This window comes from Andrographis paniculata, unplaced genomic scaffold (genome assembly GCF_009805555.1).
Source record: "Andrographis paniculata isolate CXL003 unplaced genomic scaffold, ASM980555v1 Contig77END, whole genome shotgun sequence".
Classification (NCBI taxonomy): Eukaryota; Viridiplantae; Streptophyta; class Magnoliopsida; order Lamiales; family Acanthaceae; genus Andrographis; species Andrographis paniculata.
The window spans coordinates 679298-700262 of record NW_026137614.1 but is presented as its reverse complement, the minus strand read 5'-3'; the positions used below and the strand labels follow the sequence as shown (position 1 = coordinate 700262).

Genomic DNA, 20965 nt, shown 5'->3' with positions numbered 1-20965 from the left:
CAGGAACCGGAGAGATTTTATTATACTGATTCAGAGATTTACAATGTGTCATCCGACTAAGAACCATAGTTGTCTATTTATAAGCACCCCAAAACACCCTAAACCCTAAGCCTATTTGTTATTAATTAGGATAAGCCCAAAAGGAACCCTGCCAATTGAAACAGCCCTTTCGCTTTGGTTTAGGGTCGGGTAGACCGCTAAATCCAAGTCACGTTTCAACAATCTCCACCTTGACTTGGAGTTTCTCCAACCGCCAAAGGTTCGTCAGTATCTCTCAGTCGTCTCCTTCCTGCCAGATGCCCCGAGAGGGCTTTACCTCCTACGAATATTCACCAAGTTCAAGCAGTGCTCAAACTTCTCCGTCGGTAGCGCCTTTGTCAACATATCAGCTGGATTGTGTTCTGTAGCTATTTTCTGAATAGAAAACTTGTCTTCTTCCAGAACATCACGGATAAAATTCAACCTTACATCAATATGTTTGGTTCTCTCATGATACACTGGATTTTTAGCCAAACTCAAAGCACTTTGACTATCACAGAATAACACCGGTTTTTCCACCTTCAGACCCAAACTCTGTACCAGACCATATAACCAGATACCCTCCTTAATACCTTCAGTCATTGACATGTATTCCGCCTCAGTCGTCGACAATGCAACCGTAGGTTGTAAAGTAGACTTCCAACTGACTGCACATCCAAACAGAGTGAAGAAAAAACAAGTTAGTGATCTTCGTTTCACCAAGTCACCCCCGTAATCAGAGTCTGCATAGCCAACAACACCATCACCATGGCCTTTATCATCATATACCAGACAAATATCAGACGCTCCTTTCAAATATCGCAAGATCCACTTTACAGCTCCCCAGTGAGCTTTACCCGGATTAGCCATAAACCTGCTCACCACACTAACCGCATAAGCGAGATCCGGTCTCGTACATACCATCGCATACATAAGACTTCCAACTGCACTTGAATATGGAACCGTCTTCATATAATTAACCTCTTCATCTGTAGCCGGTATAGTGTTTCGATCAAGTTTAAAGTGTGCCGCCAAAGGGGTACTTACCGGTTTGGACTGATCAACAGAGAATGCCTGCAAAACTTTCTCAATATACTTTTCTTGAGAAACCCACAACCGTCTTGCTTCTCTATCACGCCAGATCTCCATACCAAGTATTTTCTTTGCCGCACCCAAATCCTTCATCTCAAACTCACCCTTTAGTAGAGCCTTCAAGTCATTAATTACAGCCATATTTTTAGCTGCAATTAACATATCATCCACATACAACAGCAGATACACAAAGGAATCAGTAGAAACTTTCTTCGAGTAAACACAGTTATCAAACTGATTACGAGTATAACCATTAGACACCATGAATGAGTCAAATCTCTTGTACCATTGCCTCGGAGACTGCTTCAAGCCATACAGAGATTTCTTTAACAAGCATACCTGGTCCCCTTTAGAACTGTAGAACCCCTCCGGTTGAGACATGTAAATCTGTTCTTCTAGATTACCATGAAGGAATGCTGTTTTTACATCAAGCCGCTCCAGCTCCAGATCAAAAGCACCCACCATTGCCAAAAGAACCCGAATGGTTTTGTGTTTCACCACAGGAGAAAAGACTTCATGGTAATCGATTCCTTCCTTCTGTGAAAACCCTTTTGCCACCAGTCTCGCCTTGAACCTAGCAGGTTCAACACCAGGAATTTCCTCATTTCTTTTAAAGACCCACTTGCATCCCACTGGCTTCACCCCTTTTGGTAGTGCAACAAGATCCCAAGTCTTGTTCTTTTCAAGAGACTGCATCTCTTCATTCATTGCCATAATCCAGGTTTCTGCATCTTTACTCGCCACAGCTTCTTTATATGTCTTTGGCTCATCAGAGCAAAGATCATCACCAACCGCTAGTGCATAAGCAACAGAATCCATGTCACACGTATTGACACATCCTGCAAACCTAGCTGGTTTCTGAATATTTCTCTTTCCCTTTCTTGCTGCTATGGAATCTTCAACTCCCGTACCAGCGTCATCAGCTTCCCCCTCAACCGGTTTCCCTTGAGGTTTTGACTGATCTGGTTGATCGGATTGATCAGTAGTATTATCCTGCTGCTTTTCCTCTAACACAACTCTGTCAAGAGTCTCAAACTCCACCTTCTGGTTAGCACCACAATCTTTTGTACCTGCAATACTTTCACAACCTCTACTCTGATCAAGCATAGCAGATTCATCAAAGGTTACATCTCTGCTAATAAGAAATTTACCAGGATTTTTACCTTCTGTACACCACAGTCGATAACCTTTTACTCCTGTTGCATACCCTAGAAATATGCATTTTACCGCCCTCGGCTCCAACTTACCATCATTCACATGAGCGTATGCAGGGCATCCAAATATTCTTAGATTAGAGTAATCAGAGGGTTTACCGGACCATACCTCTTGAGGAGTCTTTAAGTCAATTGCAGTTGATGGAGATCTATTAACCAGATAGCTAGTAGTGTTTACTGCTTCAGCCCAGAATTGCTTAGACAAGCCAGCAAATATGCGCATACACCTAGCACGCGCTATGAGGGTTTGATTCATTCGCTCTGCAACTCCATTTTGCTGTGGTGTGTGTCGTACAGTGCGGTGCCTCACTATACCTTCTTTCTTGCAGAAATCATCAAATGGAGCGTTGCAGAACTCCAACCCATTATCAGTTCTTAGAGTCTTGACCTGTTTACCCGTCCGTTTTTCAACCATGGTCTTCCACTCCTTGAACTTCCCAAACACCTCATCTTTAGTCTTTAGAAAGTACAACCAGACTTTTCTCGAATAATCATCTATGAAAGTGACAAAGTAAGAACATCCGCCCTGCGATTTCACCGGAGAGGGACCCCATAGATCTGAATGAACATACTCCAGAATTTCTTTTGAAGTGTGATGACCGGTACTAAACCTCACCCTGCGTTGCTTCCCTTTTACACAAGCCTCACAGAATTGAATTTTACCTATCACATCCCCACCAAATAAACCCTGCTTGCTCAAGACAGACAACCCTAGCTCACTCATGTGACCTAATCGCCGGTGCCACAAATTTGTCCTGTCATCATGTTTATCCAAGGACTGAGATACCGCCGCCGTTCCCATCACTGAACTGCCCTGTAGAAAATAAATTCCATGCTGCAGTTTTCCCTTCATCATTACTAGCGCACCTTTCAGGACTTTCACCCACTCACCTTCACCATGATATTTTAAACCATTCTTGGCTAAGGTCCCAAGAGAAATCAAATTCTTTCTGAGTTCAGGAACATACCAACAGTCAAATTTCCTGACAGTACCGTCATGCAATTTTATCTGCACTACCCCGCTCCCTTTTATGGCTAGAACCCCATCATCACCTAACTTCACTGTTCCATTCCACTCCTTAAAAGAAGTGAGTAGATCACGAGAGAACGTCATATGGTGAGAAGCACCGGTGTCCATAATCCAGGAATCAGCAGTACTAGCACTACACGCTGTCAGAACTTCACCAAAGTCCCCATCATCAGAACTGTCTTGTACCACAGCAGCACTGCTGCCACTGTTACTAGAATCAACTTTTATATTTCCCTTCTTTTGTGGACAATCCCTTTTAACGTGCTCTTTCTCCTTGCAAAGATAACACTTAACTTTGCTAGAGGATTTTGATTTTGAACGCGACCTCCCATTCCCGCTACCCCTCTCATGTGGTCTTCCCCTACCTGCAAACAGACCTGAACCAGAACCCTCTTCCAGAGAAACCTTTCTTTTCAATTCTTTGGACATAAGGGCATCTTTCACATCATTAACAGAAATTGTAGTTCTACCATATAGCATAGTATCTGCAAAATTCTCATATGAACCAGGTAGTGAACACAATAAAATTAGGGCTTGGTCTTCATCATCTACTTTAACCTCAACTCCTTGAAGATCAAGAATGATACGGTTAAAGGTATCAAGATGATCCTTTACCTGAGTACTTTCGGACATCCGGAGGGTGTAAAGACGTTGCTTCTGATATAGCCTGTTCGTGAGGGAGTTGTTTTGGTACTTCTCACACAGTTTATTCCATAACCCAAAAGCCGTTGTCTGATCTACAACCTCCCGTAACACCTCATCAGTAACTGACAACAAGATCGCGGAATGAGCCCTTGCCAAAATCTCCTTATTTACCTCCTCCTTCGTGTCTTTAGGAAACTTGTCTTCTCCCTCCAACGCAGCCGCACATCCTTGTTGAACCAGAAGTGCCCTCATCTTGACCTTCCAGAGCGTGAAGTCATTCGACCCATTAAACTTCTCCAGATCAAATTTATACGAGGACATTTTCAATCAATGGGATATGACTCTGATACCACTTGTTATGAGAAAGCGAGAAAGAAAGCAAATAAAGAACACAGAGGTTTTACGTGGTTCGGTGACGGTGTGTCAACCTACGTCCACGGGCAGGAACCGGAGAGATTTTATTATACTGATTCAGAGATTTACAATGTGTCATCCGACTAAGAACCATAGTTGTCTATTTATAAGCACCCCAAAACACCCTAAACCCTAAGCCTATTTGTTATTAATTAGGATAAGCCCAAAAGGAACCCTGCCAATTGAAACAGCCCTTTCGCTTTGGTTTAGGGTCGGATAGACCGCTAAATCCAAGTCACGTTTCAACAGTAAATGTTTTAAAAATGTTATACTTAATAATATGATCCCCTGATGATCATCAAAAACAAGAGCGAAAGGATCCTATAAAGTGGGTCACTCAAGGGCATAACATAATATCGACACGTGTCCATCAATTAATGCGCAGAGCAGACCAAGTACGAAGTTGTCAAGCTTCATTCTTCCACGAAACTCACCTTCATTCCACGAACTTGGACAAGTTGTACACCATTTCAACTAATTAAATCCAATATACTTTTTATATTTATATATAAAAATTGAGATTAAGTGCACCAAAACTTTAAATTTACACTATTCACCAATAATATTTCTTTTGTTATTTTCCCTTAAATACATCTATTAATGACTCAAGTTTAGTTACAACAACTCACAAAAATATTACTGCAAATCCCCTCGAAAGCAGAATTTACGAAACAGCCCCTATCAAAAATCGCCGCGAAACATTGTTGACATTTCCCGCCATTGCCACGTCACAAGAATGCCGACCAATCACGAGAGGCCACAGCCGACAAGGATGACGTCACCTGAGGTCATTGATGAAGTCATCAATGTCGAGCTCGCCGAACTCATCGGCGTAATTGTTGCCGGCGGAGGCGAAAGTTAACGCCCAGTCCACTTCCGACCCAGCGACGTCGTACAACCTCCCGTCGGACGGCGGCGCCGCCTCGTCGTCGTACCGCAGGACGGACGTCGGCGACAAGACAGCGTCGGAGAAGCCGTCGCTCTCCGCCGTAGTCACGGATTCCGTCGCCGCCGCGGCTCTCGGGAAGTTTGTGACGGCGTCGGGGCCTTTCAGTCTCACTGCGGCTCCGTCGTAAACGGCGGCGGCCTCCTCGGGCGTGTCGTAAGTACCCAGCCAGACCCGTTTTCCCCGGGTCGGGTCGCGAATCTCCGCCGCCCACCTCCCCCAGGGCCGCTGCCTCACGCCGCGGAATTTTTTCCGGCGGGGGGCCTCGTCGTCGGCGTCGGCCGCCGATTTCCACTGCCGTTTTCCGGCCGGAACCAGCCTCGCCGGCGGATCGTTGAACTTGATTTCTGCCACGTGTCTCCTGACTCGGCGCACGGCGCCGTCCGACTCGTCGCCGGACGAATCAGTGGCGTCGGCGTCGGCGATTATTATTCTGACGACTTTGCGGCGACGGCCGCCGGACCTCCGGCGGTCGGCGAGCTTATCTGTTGTGACGACATGCTCGGAGATTTTGACAAAGTTGTGTCCTAATTCTTCCATAAATGAATTAAGAAAAAAGATGAATAGAGAATTGGATGAAAATTTTGTGAGGATCAGTAAAGAGCAGAGCTGCTGCTGCTTCACTGAAGCTCACAAATGGCAGAATCAAATTAAATCGAGGCGTGAGAAAATGAGCAGACTTTAAAAAGAAAGGGGGGCAGAGTGAAGGGATGACTTTGACTTGTGTCTGGGGTCCACACTGCCACGTGGACTTGGCGGGAAACATCAGTCAACAGTGCAGCTGTTCCAATTTTTTATATATATGAAATACTTTGGACTTAGTTCTGTTCTGTCATATATCATGACATGGATATGTTTTTTCTATGTATAATTTTAAATAATGATGGAGGTGTGGAGAGTGGGGAACTTGTGCTGTGTGTACACTTGAATTAATTAATTTTGTAAATAAACATACGATGCGATGGTAGGCAATGATGACTGAACTTTGAAATACTGTGCATGGCTGCATGCTCTATATGTGTGTGATGACGTGGCAGTCACGATCAATTGCCAATGATACATAATATTTGCCAATTTGGTGTAGAGTTGAAAACTCCTCACTATATCTTTTCACCAAACCAGACCAATAATTACCTACTACTGCAATAAACTCAAACTTTGTTCAATCTGTTTATTGCATAATTTAACTCAACGATAAATAACCAATTGCTGGAATCGCTGTGACATTTCTTCCAAATAGAAAATATGGAAACATGAAAACTTTTCCATGTAAACGATATATACATATGTTTATGTAAGATAAATATATATATATATATGTAATATGTTTATATAAGATAAAAATAAAAAAAGAAAAGACCCCACTATAATAAAGTCAATAGGTAATGGATTGACCAATGACTTGAAGGACAAGCAAAGGAATCATTGGTCCACCACCACATGCTAGTACTATTAAACAATATTGCTTGAAAATCAAGGGATCATTATAATATATTCAAGGCCAGGCCAGGCCACCCTATAGTCATTTCCGACTTAATTTTTAATCCCCTAATTGGCAAAAAGATGACATCTAGATCCTAAGACACATATGTTACCTTGAAATGATCACATCCAAGTTCCAACAGTTATTTTTCACTGAAAATGTTATCTAAGAAATCTGATTCTATATTCAAAACAAAAAATCCAAACAACTGTTCAATCAAAAATAAAGTTTCAAAGAAACCACAGCGCTGTTTAATATTCAAAGTTTTTTATAATTCTTACTCTTAACATTTCCATAAATCAAAGCAATTCCAAAACATATATAAACGGGCCGGAAAAACATATCAACACATAAAGAAAGAATTCAAAGTGAAGGAAAGAAAGTAGAAACGTGTAACACATGTACACAAACATAAATTGCAAACAATCAAACAAAACCTGGAATGGATAATCACAGCTCAAAAGTAGAGCGCAAAAGATGCTGCTTAATTTTAACACACTGGCACAAAATGTCAGAATCAAACAGCTGCTAATAATAAGAGATGGATGGAAAATGACCACGTAACTAAGCATATATTTAACAGAGTCGACATTTAGACAAATATTTAGTGAAAGTTGCGCACCAGAATAAGGGAATCATCGCGTGGGGTTTCCTTACGAGTTTAATGTGGCAAGGGTGAGAAGCAGGAGATTATGAGTATGCTAGAAAACTCACTGGATCTCATCAAAATCACTTGTAGAACTCAAAGTCAGTGTCGGGCTTCTTGACATTGGATCTGTACCCCTTCTCGAAATCTTTTGGAAGTATAACGTACCTATTCTTTCTTACTGCGTGCATGCCTGCTTCTTGGCAAATAGCTGCAATCTGCAAGAGTTAAACCATCGATTGGCTTAAATTAATATTGCTTGCCTACTGCACAACAAGCACCAAATAACTAACTACACAAGTAGAAGAGACGGAACAACAACCAAACAAAAACACAGACCTCAGCTGCACTGATTTTATCAGGCCGAGAAACATAGTCCTCCAAATCTACCTCATCGCTCAAATTCATTTTAGCTGTGCACACCTGTATGCCACCAATTTTGATCAACAACCAAAGGGAAAAAAGAAAATGCAGAGAAGTATACAACAGATTCGCAGAGATATAAGCATCGATTTGCATTTGGCTTAGTAACTTCTTCACTTAATTGTTTGTGTTAATGCTTCTCCACTTCGCCCACAAAGGTAGTCCGTTTCTTCTTCAGGTTTATTTTTGAAGGTTAGACATATGTTGGCAGACTAAACAATAGCGGTTTATTGAGAAGGAATGTAACAAAGAGAAAAAATCTGCATCTTTGAAGGTTACCTGAAAGACGAGCCTCTTTTGACGCCTATCTGGCAAAGGAAACTCAATTTTACGGTCAAGCCTTCCTGGACGGAGAAGAGCTGGATCCAATGTATCAGCTCGGTTAGTTGCCATGATTACCTTCACGTTAACAGTCTGGTCAAATCCATCCATCTGCAAATACCAGGAGCATGAGAAAGTCCATAATTTTGAATCAGCACACATATTGAATAAAAGGAAAAACAAAAGAGAATGTAATCTTCATTTTCATGTTCATTTTGTTCCTCTTCAATTTGATGTGAAGCTCTCTGTACCTGATTCAACAGTTCCATGAGAATACGCTGAACCTCTCGATCGGCTCCAGTTTGAGCATCAAACCTAGCTGTAGCTATTGCATCAACCTCATCAATGAAAATGATAGCAGGTGCATTTTCTTTTGCAAGGCGAAAAACATCACGAACCATTCGAGGGCCCTGTAGATTCAAAACAATGACATGTGATCAGTTTACAGTATCATTCTCAATCTGACCTTGATCATAAATTTACCATTTGCCCAGACATTTCATCTCACATCCAGACAACATAAAAAACTAACAATGTGAAAGATAACAAAAATGTGTATATAATGTGTTATATGCACAAACACAAAAATAATACTAAATAAAGAAATAAACAAAATAAAACACTTTCCCTCCTATAATAACTAAGTAACAGAAAAACATCTATGGAAGCAACTTTGCAACAGCCAAATCACCACAAATTCCTTCGACCCATCCACAGGTAGGGTAAATTCCATGGCAATCTTATACAAAATATCGTAAACAAATTATGGCAACTGTAGCATGCAAGATCCGTAGAAAGCAATCACAGGGCATCAGTGATAAATCCATAAATATTAAAAATTTCCTCAACTTAGATCATAAGCAATGATGCACATAAATTGAACCAAATGATCTTACCTCTCCCAAGTACTTTTGAACAAATTCTGAGCCAACTACTCTGATGAAGGATGCAGTAGTGTGATGCGCAACAGCCTTTGCAAGCATGGTCTTCCCAGTGCCAGGTGGACCATAGAGCAACACACCACGTGGAGGATCTATACCAATCTGCTGGTACAATTCATGGTGTGTCAGAGGTAACTCCACAGCTTCACGAATTTCCTGCTTTTGAATGTCACACCCACCAATATCCTGATATTCACCAGGAAGACCAAAGTAATTCCCAAATATCGATTCAGTTACAAAAAGATAAATAATACAATTACCGAATGTAGAGAAAGAGATCAGCCGGGGAAAAAAACATTGAACAAATGGTATGGAATTTGTAATATTCAACAAATTATGCAGATAACAAATATTGAGAGCACCACTAATTACTGGAGTCTCTACTTAAAAGGATTTCAGTACAATAAAGAATTTATAGTAAGGTCACAACTGAACACTGAAGACAGAATAATTTAAGGCCGTTGTTGCAAATGGTCCACCACATGAGGCCTGTGCCACACCATGTCGCACAGCGCAGCACAGCACATGAAATGCACTATAACTTTTAATATATATATATAGATATGCACTACCACATATATAAAATTGAACAAGGTTGAACTTCAATATACACATTATAAAATATAGAATAAATGGAGAAAATAAAGCAGCATATATATAATCAGTAACAGAAACAGGAGGGAAGAGGGGCAGCAGCTGTAAGTGGGAGAAACTCAGAAGAAAGATAGAACAAAGCTTTCATATCCTTATATAACTAATAAAAAAAAATGAACCCAACTTAACAATAATAAATAACAAAAGATTAGGACCAGAGCCTTGCATCAGAGCAATGGTGCCTCAGGCGTGCACGTTTCCATAGGCAAATGACTGAGCCAGTTGCAACTTGCGCTGCGCCTCGCAATGTAGAACTGTTTAGTGGGTGGGGGGGGGGGGTGGAGATCCAAAAGCAAAGGCAATTGTTGCATAGTCTAATTTTTATAATTAGAAGAAACTTACACCCTGTTTGGTTGGGGTGATTTAGACTAAGGGTGTGTTAATTGTCACACTTCTCCAAATTTTTACTATTCATCAAATTTTTTCTCTCCCAAAAACATCAAATCAAATATTTATTTTTCATTTTTTATATTATACTAAAAATCAATTTTACATTCAAAATATCATATCAACACATTTATATCATACAACTATTCCAATTCAAAAGTTTTACCATTCAAATTCCAAATCAAATCCAAACCACCAAACAAACACACCCTAAATGATTTCAAATGATGCCCTTAAACCATGTGTTTCATCTCACAATACAATGGATGCCAAATCAATGAAGTCAACCGTGAATATCAAACCCATCCCTTTTAGCATTTTAAATACCCTTTAATCCAATGCCATTTCAAAGCTTCCTAATACCAAACAATGGATTTAAATTCAAAAGTATTTCAAATCTGAAATAATGCAAATCCATTCATTTGAAGTCCATCCTCACATCCAAATCAATCTTACAAAATGGGGCCTTAGATGTTTCCAAATTCTAGTCACTCCAACAATAGCATTTCTCAAAATTAATTTTACAGCAGAATATATCAAATAAACATGCATTTGATTGTTTATTTATTTATTTATTTTATCGATTATCATTTGGCATCTGCATGGAGCACCTCATTACCTTTCTTAAGAATCACCAAGAACAATACTTTGCTACACCATGACAGGCATGAAAAGGCAATGCTACTTTCCACCAATAAACAGGACACAGATACATATACAAGAGAAACATAACACCTACAATCTTCCCCCCAATTTCACATGGGTGATATACAGCCATAAACTACTTGCACCAGTACCAATTAAACATTCTTGACCAATTGGGTCCTATGAATTGGTCATTAAATAACAAAGTAACAAATCAATTTCAATTTGAACAGTAATCGAGTTCTATGGTTTGGTTTGGCTCAACAAAAGTCTCTGACAATCAAAACACTGCCTTAGGAGTGCTAAGTACAAGAAATAAAACAGAAGCATCTTTCTTATCATTTTACAAGTTAATGCAGTAAAGCAATGATAATGCTCATCCGGCCACACAATTATCAACTAAAATCCAAATATTTTCGAACGAAGCAACACAAATTCTACGGAACAGTCTCTCCTGAAGCGAAAGGAGTTTTAAAAGCCCTAACACAAAATACCCAAAACCAAAACGACAAAAAGGAAAGGTAAATAAGGCAAAGGGAGAAAGAAACTTTACATTGTAGTTAACGTCAGGCTTCTCCGATTGGCTGAGAAGGGAGATACTCGAGTCCGCTTCAGGGGGGAGTACGTCGACGAGGGCATTGGAGTGACGATGCAAAGCAACCGAGCCGGAGGGCTTGAGGAGCTCACGGTTTATGGTGCTGAGGATTCGCACGTAGTAATTGGATCCAGTAGTCGACCCGACGATGGCGTTGTTCTGATCGATCATCTCCATGAACTGACCGATAACGAGGGGCACAGACTGGATCCTTTTCACCTCCTCCTGCGCGCGCAGAAGCTCGCGCCGGAGGTTTTTCAGCTCGTCCTTGACGTACTCTTCCTGTATTTCGAAGAACTCGAGCTGCCGCTGCAGCGTCTTCAGACGGGAGTACAGGTCGTCCTCCGGATCCGTAGACGGCGAAGCGTCGGTTTCAGGTATCGGTCGCGTCGGCGGTGGTTGGGATTGAGATGGCTTAGGGTCGAGAACCATCGCGGTCGCCATGGCTGAATCAAGAATCCAGAGGTGTGATTGTGAATCGAGCTTTGCGAACGATTTGGAATTGAAATTAGAATTGGGAATTGGGAATTGGGAATTCTACAAATGGGGGAAAAATTGTGGCAAATACGACGTCGTAAAGTCGCAACATTGCCGACTTGCATTTCCCTCTACTGGGCCTCTCTGTAAATGACCAATGGGCCGTTACGTTACCTTAAGTTTCTTTTATTTTTATTTTTTAATTTACAATCACTACATAAGCCCAATAGAAAAAATCATATTAAATTCTCTAAAGTTTTTACATCCTCGTCTTATCTTTCCATCTCAACAAAAAATTACATTATATATTTAAATCAATATAATTTATTTTAAAATTTAATTTAAATAAAAATATATCAATATATATTATTTTATAGAGAATTTTTTTTATATAATACAATAATATAAAAAAGATAAATAAAATTATTATAAATAAATAAAAAAAAAAACTTGAGTCTTTTTGGCTATTCAAATAATTAATTGGGGTCGGCTCAGCGTATAGGTGCAGTCCAAGGACATTCGCGGCTCATCATACGGTCCAAAATAGCAGACGGACCTTATGACCCATCTAGCCCATCGTTCAAGGAGGTCCAACTCGACTTGGGCAAGAAGGCCACAAAAGTGGTTAGAAAGTTGTTGGAGTTATTGGAAAAAAAAGTGGAATGAAATCTTATTCAAATAAATTCAAAAAATTAACTATTTAAAGAAGATCAAGAGAGCAAAGAAGGGATGCCATTCACCATGTGATCTTCTTCTTCATTATTTTTTCTGCAATTTTTTCATTCTCGTAATTTTTCCAGATTTTTACAGTTTTCTTCAATTAATTCTAATTTAATTTTCAGCTTCGCTCTTGTAACTGATCGTGTAACTCGGCAACGGTTATGCGTGTGACGCGGGGCTCAAAGTTCATTGTTCCATCAAAGGAATGCCGATCACGTCGCATCCTGTGCCTATCAGGTAAGAAACGCCTATGGCCACAGTAGCAAAATTTGTGCCCATTCTTCAAATATGTAGAGTGCGTCCGTACAGCACAATTTGGACATGCATTTCCCCCGCGTGTTGGCCATCCAGATAACATAGCATAAGCTGAAAAATCACTAATGGTCCATAGTAAGGCAGCACACATTTGGAAGAACTCTTGACTTACTGCGTCAAATGTTCTCACGCCAATGTCCCACAATTCCTTCAACTCAGTCATAAGAGGCTGCAGAAACACATTGATCCGATCTCCCGGCCCTTTAGGACCGTCTATTATTGTAGAAAGGAGCAATGATGGTTGTTTCATACATAACCAAGGGGGTAAATTATAGATCACGAGCACCACTGGCCAAATGCTATAATTAACACTCATGTTACTGAAAGGATTGAAGCCATCGGACGCCAATCCCAATCGTACATTTCGAATGTCATCGGAAAATAATGGATTTCGAAGATCAAACCTTTTCCATGCCAAACTATCAGCCGGGTGCCGCAAAACGCCATCATCAACATGAGATTCAGCGTGCCACCGCATTGACGCTGCTGTTTTGGAGGACAAGAGCATTCGCTGTAAACGGGTAATTAATGGAAAATACCTCATCTTTTTTACAGACACGGTGGAGCTCCCTTCGACGAACCTCCTTCCATCGCATACAACACATGCCTGAGGATCTGCATCCTCTCCGGTGAACAACATACAATTGTTCATGCATGCGTCCATAGTCTTACAAGTAAATCCCAACTCATCTGTTATTTTGTTTGCCTCGTAGTAAGTCTTCGGCAACACCACATCATCGGGTAGAGCATCTCTCAACAAGGTTAGCAGAAGGTCAAATGATTTATTTGACCATTGACACAAAACCTTCAAATGCATAAGGCGTGCGATAAATGATAACCTACTCAATTTCTTAGACCCCGGTATTAGGTCCTTTTGCAGATTTTCTAACATGTCTTTCAATCCCTTCTTACCGCTCTCTAACCCATCTTCAGGATCCACGTCATTTATGTTTGCATGACTATTCTCTGGGTTTACATCATGTGAGAAAACACACTCGCGCAGAAGCAGGTCTAGTTCATCTTCCCGTTGCAAAGTCATCTCACCTTCAACCAAGTTACTAGTGGTCGTCTCACTCCCCGCTTCCCCATGCCAAGTCCACACCTTGTAAGAGGTGTCAAACCCGTACCTGATACAATGGAGCAAGATCTCCCTACGGCTATAACTCGTACGATTGCCACAAATCTTACAGGGGCAGTGCACAACGATAGCTTAAGAATTGGATCACTCCGTCAAAGTATCTATTGGAAGTGTATTCGGATTCTTCTATCCAAGTCCTATCCATCTAATAAACAATTTTGGAAAGAATCCAATCAAGCAGCCACCAATGTAGTTACGGGGTAATGACAACACATTATATGCTAGTTATGTATGTATTGCATGTGCGACAATAATTTGACTTATCTGTTTCAACTTTCAACTATATGTGGATATGAAGATGGCTATCCCTGTAAGAAAACTTGCATGTTCCTTAAACAATTCATAACTCATCAATATGTTCTACAATAAAACAACCGGTAATGTAATACAATGCATAGTGTGTAATGTATCCGCAAGCAAATAAGAAATATAGCCACTTCCGGGTTACGCCCCAAAAATATATACAACTGCAACAAACAGAAAAACACCGCCCTTGCATTAGACATGCGAAAAACACCGTTATGAAACAAATGTTAGTTAGTTGTTATGAACTAACTAATGAAATAAGACATATGCCTCCAATGGGGCCGAATTTAAAGTATCAAAAAATTACAGCCCCTTAAAACCAAAAATGATAGCAGAATCATGTTTGTTCGATCTCTCCAAAAGGAAACTTATCTCCAAACCCATATATCCTATAAGCTCTAAGCATAGTGATGTACCACTTTAATTCTCATATTGTTATGAAGTTCAATTAACACCTTTTAAGGCCATAAAATAAAAGAGGAGGAATGAATAACGTACATAATTTATTTGGCGGAAGTAGGCATAGGTACGAGTACGGTCCTCTACCCGTAGGTGATCTCCAAAGATAATATCGAACCCCTAAGCACCTTCACGCACAAAAATTTCTGCCACACCATTCCTATTGGAGAATCAGAAATACAGTGTGAATTCATAAGCAAATATATATTTACTACTTGCAGTAATCGCATAAGCTCAAAAGCAGAGGGCAAATAGATTGTAAAAAATAAAAGTCAAACTAAATTTCAAAACCTCCAAAATAATGGCAATGAAAGTTACAACACACTTTTTTGTAATTTCTTATCTTCAGAATTGATAAAATCATAGTGTTCTTTTATCACACTAATAAAGAAAGACACATTTTCATCCTGAGGTTGCTGGTTGAGCAGCAGGTTGATTTTGATTTTGATTTCTAAAACCCTTAGAAACATTGTTTTGAGCACTGTTTCTGTGCTGATAAGCTGAACTGACAGAACCAGATTTGACTAAAAATCTAATACTATTGTCATATATAGATTTCTTCGAGGGATCTGAAAGCTTTGAATTCGCTTCATAAATCAACTTAAAAGCACCCTCGGCTCCAGGAAATCGGTTCTTGTCGGGATGGAGACTGAGGGTCAACCGTCGATATTGTTTCTTGATCTTCGATTCATCAGCCAGCTTTTCAACTTGAAGGATTCCATACCAATCCTTTTCAGATCCTAATCTATTTTGAGTTGAACACTGAACATCACAGATGCTTAGCAACTGGCTAGTACTGTCAAGTCCTGGGTAAAGGCTTTGCGCTTTCAAAACAAACTTTGGAGCAGCTTCAAACTCATTCTCTTCCATCTTGTGCTGACCAATTGACCTTGCCCGTATGGCCTCATATTTGTTGCACTCCATTCTCTATATGAATATCGGGAAATTTCAAAGAGACAAGTAATAATGAATTCCTCTCTTTGCTTAAATCAGATGCCTCTGCAATAAGAAAACTGAAGTTCAAAAATCTGTTTGGACTTATGATTGTTTGGAGCAGTGCAATGCCATCCATAGCCAAGAACGTGGCAGTCTGTTGCATGCTAAATGCTGTGATAATCAATTAATCATCACCACCGACTTTCACCAACTTGAATATCAAGCTTGTAGTTTCCCAATTGCAGCTCAAGTGTTTGAAAGGGGTAAACAAATAATCTAGTGTTGGGAGTAGATTGAGACAAGAAAAACTACTTCTTAAACATATCTAAATAAGCTCTGCACTATGAACAAGCTAATACCACGTGCTTTCTTGCGCTCACTCCAATATCCTGTTCCCAGTTCTCCTGAATTCCATGTAGGTGGCCCTTCCCGACTACTGCTACCACTGAATTTTGCTCACGAGCAACTCTAAGTCAATTGATTGACATATATTTGTCGCGCCCGTGGATAATAGTTTCCATAATAGTTGGAAACTCCTTGCTTACTTCTTGAATAGTTGGCATGTGACCATCATCCATTTCCTTTAGCTTCTTATTGATCACTTCAGAACTTGGCGAGAAAAATGATTGAAACATAAAGGTGGAAAACAATTTTATCTTGTGCCTAAGAGGCATCTTCATCCATGTTCTATGTAATGTGTACTGAACAGGTCGATCATCAAGGACAACCTTAACGCCATACTTTTTTGCTTCTTCATACGCCATGTGAAACTCATCCCCAGGTTGAACTTCCAGTTTCGTAGCAAGCTTAAGAGCAAAAAAGTTGTAAATAATGGCAAAAAGTTTCCTGTTTCTCTTCCACATCTGCACCATTTCTCCAATTGTTGGAACCTTAAAAAGAGATGTACGAGCAGGGCATAACTCCAGGAAAACAACCTCTGGTTTTAAGAAATCAATCACTTCTTCAACTTCTTGGCAAGATTCCTTCGAAAGATGAGACGTTCCAACCAAATAAACATAACAGACGCCGCCATCCACAGTTGAATCACAACTGAGCATCACCACATTCTTCCAAAGCTTCGGGTCCAGAAACTCCCCCTCATCATCACTACTTTCAGACGAATCCTCGAAATTCTCAAAATCCTCGCCAAAAAGAGAGTCCCCTTCCTCTGCGTGCACAACACAATCAATCCCGGTAGGTGCCGTTACAGATTCAAACCCCATCACAAGGCGGCGAGAAGGACAAGAGTGCAGGAAAACAAATCCTGCTAATCCCCTCCAAAAATTCAAACATTACAGTAATTCCCTCCAAAAACTTGAGGAAGCCCTGATACCACTTCTTTTATACCTATTACATTTGTGTAATTAGGTACAAAATAATTTCAACCATAAAGATATCCAAACGCCACAAAATCGATTTTTACGGAGTCAATGAAAAACCTAGGTTTTAAATCCAAAAACCTACATTGCAAAAACTTAATCGAACAAATGAACATCAAGTAGATGAGTATTATACTATATAAAAAATCGTCAAACACACAAATACGTTGGGTTAACAAATCGTTTTAACTCACCCGTCGAATTTGCGCCCTAGAACGTAGCCCGAACGACCGCCTTGAAACCTAGGTGATGAAGGTCGCTAGCTTAGGGTGAATTTTGGGCTGCCTTCCACCAGCAACGGCGGCCGAAGGTGGAGGCGACGGCGGAGCGAGGGTGGAGGCAACGGAGGCTCGAGTCTGAGGCTTCTCTGTAAATTCGTCTAGGGAGAGAAACACTTAATAATTTGATTTGATTTATTGTATATGAAACGTTGGCTGAAGACACAAAAGCGCATTGACGCTTTTTAATTTTTAATTTTGTTTTTAGTAATAAGTTTTATATTGAATTTATTTTAATTAAAAAAAAACTTTCCTTAATAATTTATTAAGTAATGAAAAGCTTGTATTTAATTATTTTTTAAATTCTTTTTAGATTTAATTTTCAGAATTTTTTTAATTTATAATACTTATTTTTTTTGTTACGGTCGGTCCACGTAACAAATATATATAAGATAACTTTTTGTCAAAATTTTATTTGGTACGGATAAATTTTTGTAACAAAAGAAAAAAAGGGTTGACCACCGCCAGTTTTTTTTTAATTAATCGAGGATGCTGTGACTATTATCGAATTAAATAAAATTTAAAATAAATCACAAACATCATGAACATGCAATCTGAAGTACACATAAATAAAGATATGCATAGATCAATTACAGTAATGTAACAACCTGATTAAATTATAAATAAATAAATAAATAAAAGTTATGCAGAATTTATTTATTTGTTAATTTATTTACCCCTTTTGAAAATATAAAATTAAACAAATAAATGAACAAATTAAGGAATAATATGTGCAACCAAAAACTTTATCCATAAATCAGTCTGAAGTCGTGGCCCACTTCCTCAAGGTAATTAATTGCGTATACAAGTTAACACAAATATAAAGTGTACAGAAGACATTATAGAAGAATTTGAACATTCATCGAAACACAGGAAAATTTCAGAAATTTAATATTTTGCATAAATTAATTTCAAAATAAAATTATGCATAAATTAATTTTAAAATAAAATTCAAAAATTTCCTAAAAACAGAATGAAAATTTCTCAAATAACAGGATCAGATCTTGATCAAGAAAATATCACAAAACAATTGTTGAAAAAAAAAATTCCAAATAAAAAATTAAAGCGATTTTGATGAGACAAAAATTCAAAGAAAGGCAGATGTAAAAATTGCTCTGATACCGAATGTTAGAAATAATTTTCAAATCAAATATGTTAGCGGAATTTAAATAAACCTCCTACCATTGCTAAAATTTAAATCCGTCATTGAGATTTTCTTCTTCAAGTAATCAGTAGGTTGTAACCACTTTGGAACCCTAGGAAGATGTTGCCAAACCCTGGAACCCTAGGAAGATGTTGTCAAACCCTTACTCCCAAATAGCGATGGTGTATTCTAAATTTTTGAGAGTAGGTTTACTAACTCGTATGTGAATGTGAAAGTATTTATAATTAATAAGAAAAAACCGTCCATCACGATTTTTACATTCAATCCAAGCAACATAAATTTATTTCAGTTCCTTTAGAAGTAAGTGACATTACCAATCACATAAATAGACTAGAATTTTCAGATCACATTGTTTGAGTTTTCTATTAAGTTTTTCTAATTTTTTTCGTGGTTCTAGAGACGAAAAATAGGTTGCTTTGTATGTCTGCCACAATATATTAATGATCACTACTTGTTTATTGAATCTTGCTCACACATTTTAGGTTGAGCCTTTGTTGTCTTTTAAGTAATCCTAAAAAAACTCTTGGATCATCGCATTCTTTTTCGAAATAGAAATTCAAGGCAAACGACTCCCTTACTATCTAATGTTGACTGAAAGTGTTCTTAGAGCAAAACCATTTATCTATTCTACTTTCGTAAGCTTCTAAGACTTCCGATATATCTGTTAGATGCAAAATTTAAGATATGTAGCCTCTATAAATTGATTATGTTGATGTGTATTTTTCGACACAAAACTCATTCTGCCACTATTGTGGCACAATATATTCCCGATCAAAACTTGTTGGGCATGGTTGGAAAAAAATAATTAGTAATCAAATTTATTTATTTATTTATTTTTACTATTTTTACTTGTATCAACAATTATTTTTCTTTGTAAAATATCTTCATTAACTTGCTCTCATTTGCAGCTCGGAGGTTGGACTCTAAAGGAGAAAAGCCTGTTCGGTTGTGTTAAAATATATTTAAAAGCAATATATTATATTTATGGTAGTTATCTTATTTAAGAGATTCGTAGGATTCTTTTCTTATATAGACGACTTGTATATCACTACAAATATGTACGTATTATTATGATTGAAATAGAGAATTTCAGTTTATTATTCTAACATGGTATCATAGCCAAATTCTCTCCGGGTACCTCCATAACCAGTTATATCCCGTATATATTTTTATATTTTATTAATGTATTTGCTTTTATCCACGATCATGCTGTTATTTTCATGTCGTCTCCGTCTCAACTACACCGACAGAGTCTACTTTCGACTCTAACGCCGTTGAGAGTCCTATTTTCGACTCTAACTCTATTGAGAGCGAGGGAGTCCTGTTTCCGACTCTAGCTCTGCTGTGAGCGAGCGAGTCTTGTTTCTGACGCTAGCTCTATAGAGTGAGCGAGTCCTGTTTTCGGCTCTAGTTCCGTTGTGAGCGAGCGAGTCCTGTTTCCAATTCTAATGGTGTTGAGAGTTTTGCTTCTGACTCTGATCCAGTGGACAGTTACACCACTTTCCGTCAATCTTAAGGAATTCAAATTCGTACGTGAAAAATCTCGGCTATATCTTTTTCAATCACTTTTGACAAACTCAAGTTCGTTCCATCATATCTTGAGTTTGAGGAGGAGTATTAAAATATATTTAGAAGCAATATATTATATTTATGGTAGTTATTTTATTTAAGAGATTCATAGGATTCTTGTCTTATTTAGACGACTTGTATATCACTACAAATATGTACGTATTATTATGATTGAAATAAAGAATTTCAGTTTGTTATTCTAACAGATTGCTTGGTTTTCTTGGTATTGTCGAGGCTAGACATTGCATTCTAAGATTTGTATACAACAATAATTTATTAATTTTAAACTACTCTCATCTATTTTGGGCTTAGGAGTGTCCCAGTATTTCATAAAGTTAATGAAAGATGCATACATTCTTGATGTCATTGTTGCATCTAATAGATAACCTATAAAACTATATTTAATATTAGTTGTGCCTGTTGGTTTTAGTCTTGTATTATACCGGTAAAGTTTTGAAAATGTTGAAATATATAGAGATGGATATTTTAGTTGATATTATTTAGATGTGTTAGTTATCAAATAATCATATCTACTATATTAGGTTGTTATTATCTAGATATCTGACTGATTTGGTTGTTATTATTTAGCTTAATCCTTTTGTATAAGGTCTACAAATACACCTTAATTTTATTATCAATAAATCTTAAGAATTTCTCCTAGAAATTTTACTCGGTATGAGAGCTTATTTTTCTCCTGAAATAGACACAGTCTAGTAATTCACATTTTCTTCGAGTATATCGCGTAATGTACCCGGAGGGTTTTCTTTTA

The 20965-nt window shown here is 38.6% G+C and overlaps 3 protein-coding genes and 1 pseudogene across 3 annotated transcripts; all 4 read right to left on the bottom strand.

The window, feature by feature from the left end:
• Positions 1-4888: 4888 nt before the first annotated feature.
• On the bottom strand, positions 4889-6618 carry LOC127239256 (pathogenesis-related genes transcriptional activator PTI6-like). The gene has a single exon (XM_051257334.1). The coding sequence runs from the start codon at positions 5897-5899 to the stop codon at positions 5192-5194; it is 708 nt and encodes a 235-aa protein (XP_051113291.1). The 5' UTR covers positions 5900-6618; the 3' UTR covers positions 4889-5191.
• A 617-nt stretch (positions 6619-7235) lies between these two features.
• On the bottom strand, positions 7236-11993 carry LOC127239255 (26S proteasome regulatory subunit 6B homolog). The gene is made up of 6 exons (XM_051257333.1): positions 11413-11993; positions 9129-9359; positions 8484-8642; positions 8191-8343; positions 7828-7911; positions 7236-7706 (listed from the first exon to the last, which is right to left on the bottom strand). The coding sequence occupies exons 1-6, from the start codon at positions 11896-11898 to the stop codon at positions 7572-7574; spliced, it is 1248 nt and encodes a 415-aa protein (XP_051113290.1). The 5' UTR covers positions 11899-11993; the 3' UTR covers positions 7236-7571.
• A 3278-nt stretch (positions 11994-15271) lies between these two features.
• On the bottom strand, positions 15272-15793 carry LOC127239170 (uncharacterized). The gene has a single exon (XM_051257200.1). It carries the CDS (start codon positions 15791-15793, stop codon positions 15272-15274), a length of 522 nt encoding a protein of 173 aa, XP_051113157.1.
• Positions 15794-16146: 353 nt separating this feature from the next.
• On the bottom strand, positions 16147-17028 carry LOC127239169 (uncharacterized; annotated as a pseudogene).
• Positions 17029-20965: the final 3937 nt, after the last annotated feature.

Excerpts from the sequence above, each read along its gene's own strand:
- LOC127239255 (XM_051257333.1), bottom strand. The coding sequence starts at position 11,898 with ATGGCGACCGCGATGGTTCTCGACCCTAAGCCATCTCAATCCCAACCA. Across the intron at positions 8,643-9,128 it reads TTCAAAAGTACTTGGGAGAG|GGCCCTCGAATGGTTCGTGA; the intron begins GTAAGATCATTT and ends TTGAATCTACAG. Across the intron at positions 7,707-7,827 it reads ATAAAATCAGTGCAGCTGAG|ATTGCAGCTATTTGCCAAGA; the intron begins GTCTGTGTTTTT and ends TAACTCTTGCAG.
- LOC127239256 (XM_051257334.1), bottom strand. The coding sequence starts at position 5,899 with ATGGAAGAATTAGGACACAACTTTGTCAAAATCTCCGAGCATGTCGTC.
- LOC127239170 (XM_051257200.1), bottom strand. The coding sequence starts at position 15,793 with ATGGAGTGCAACAAATATGAGGCCATACGGGCAAGGTCAATTGGTCAG.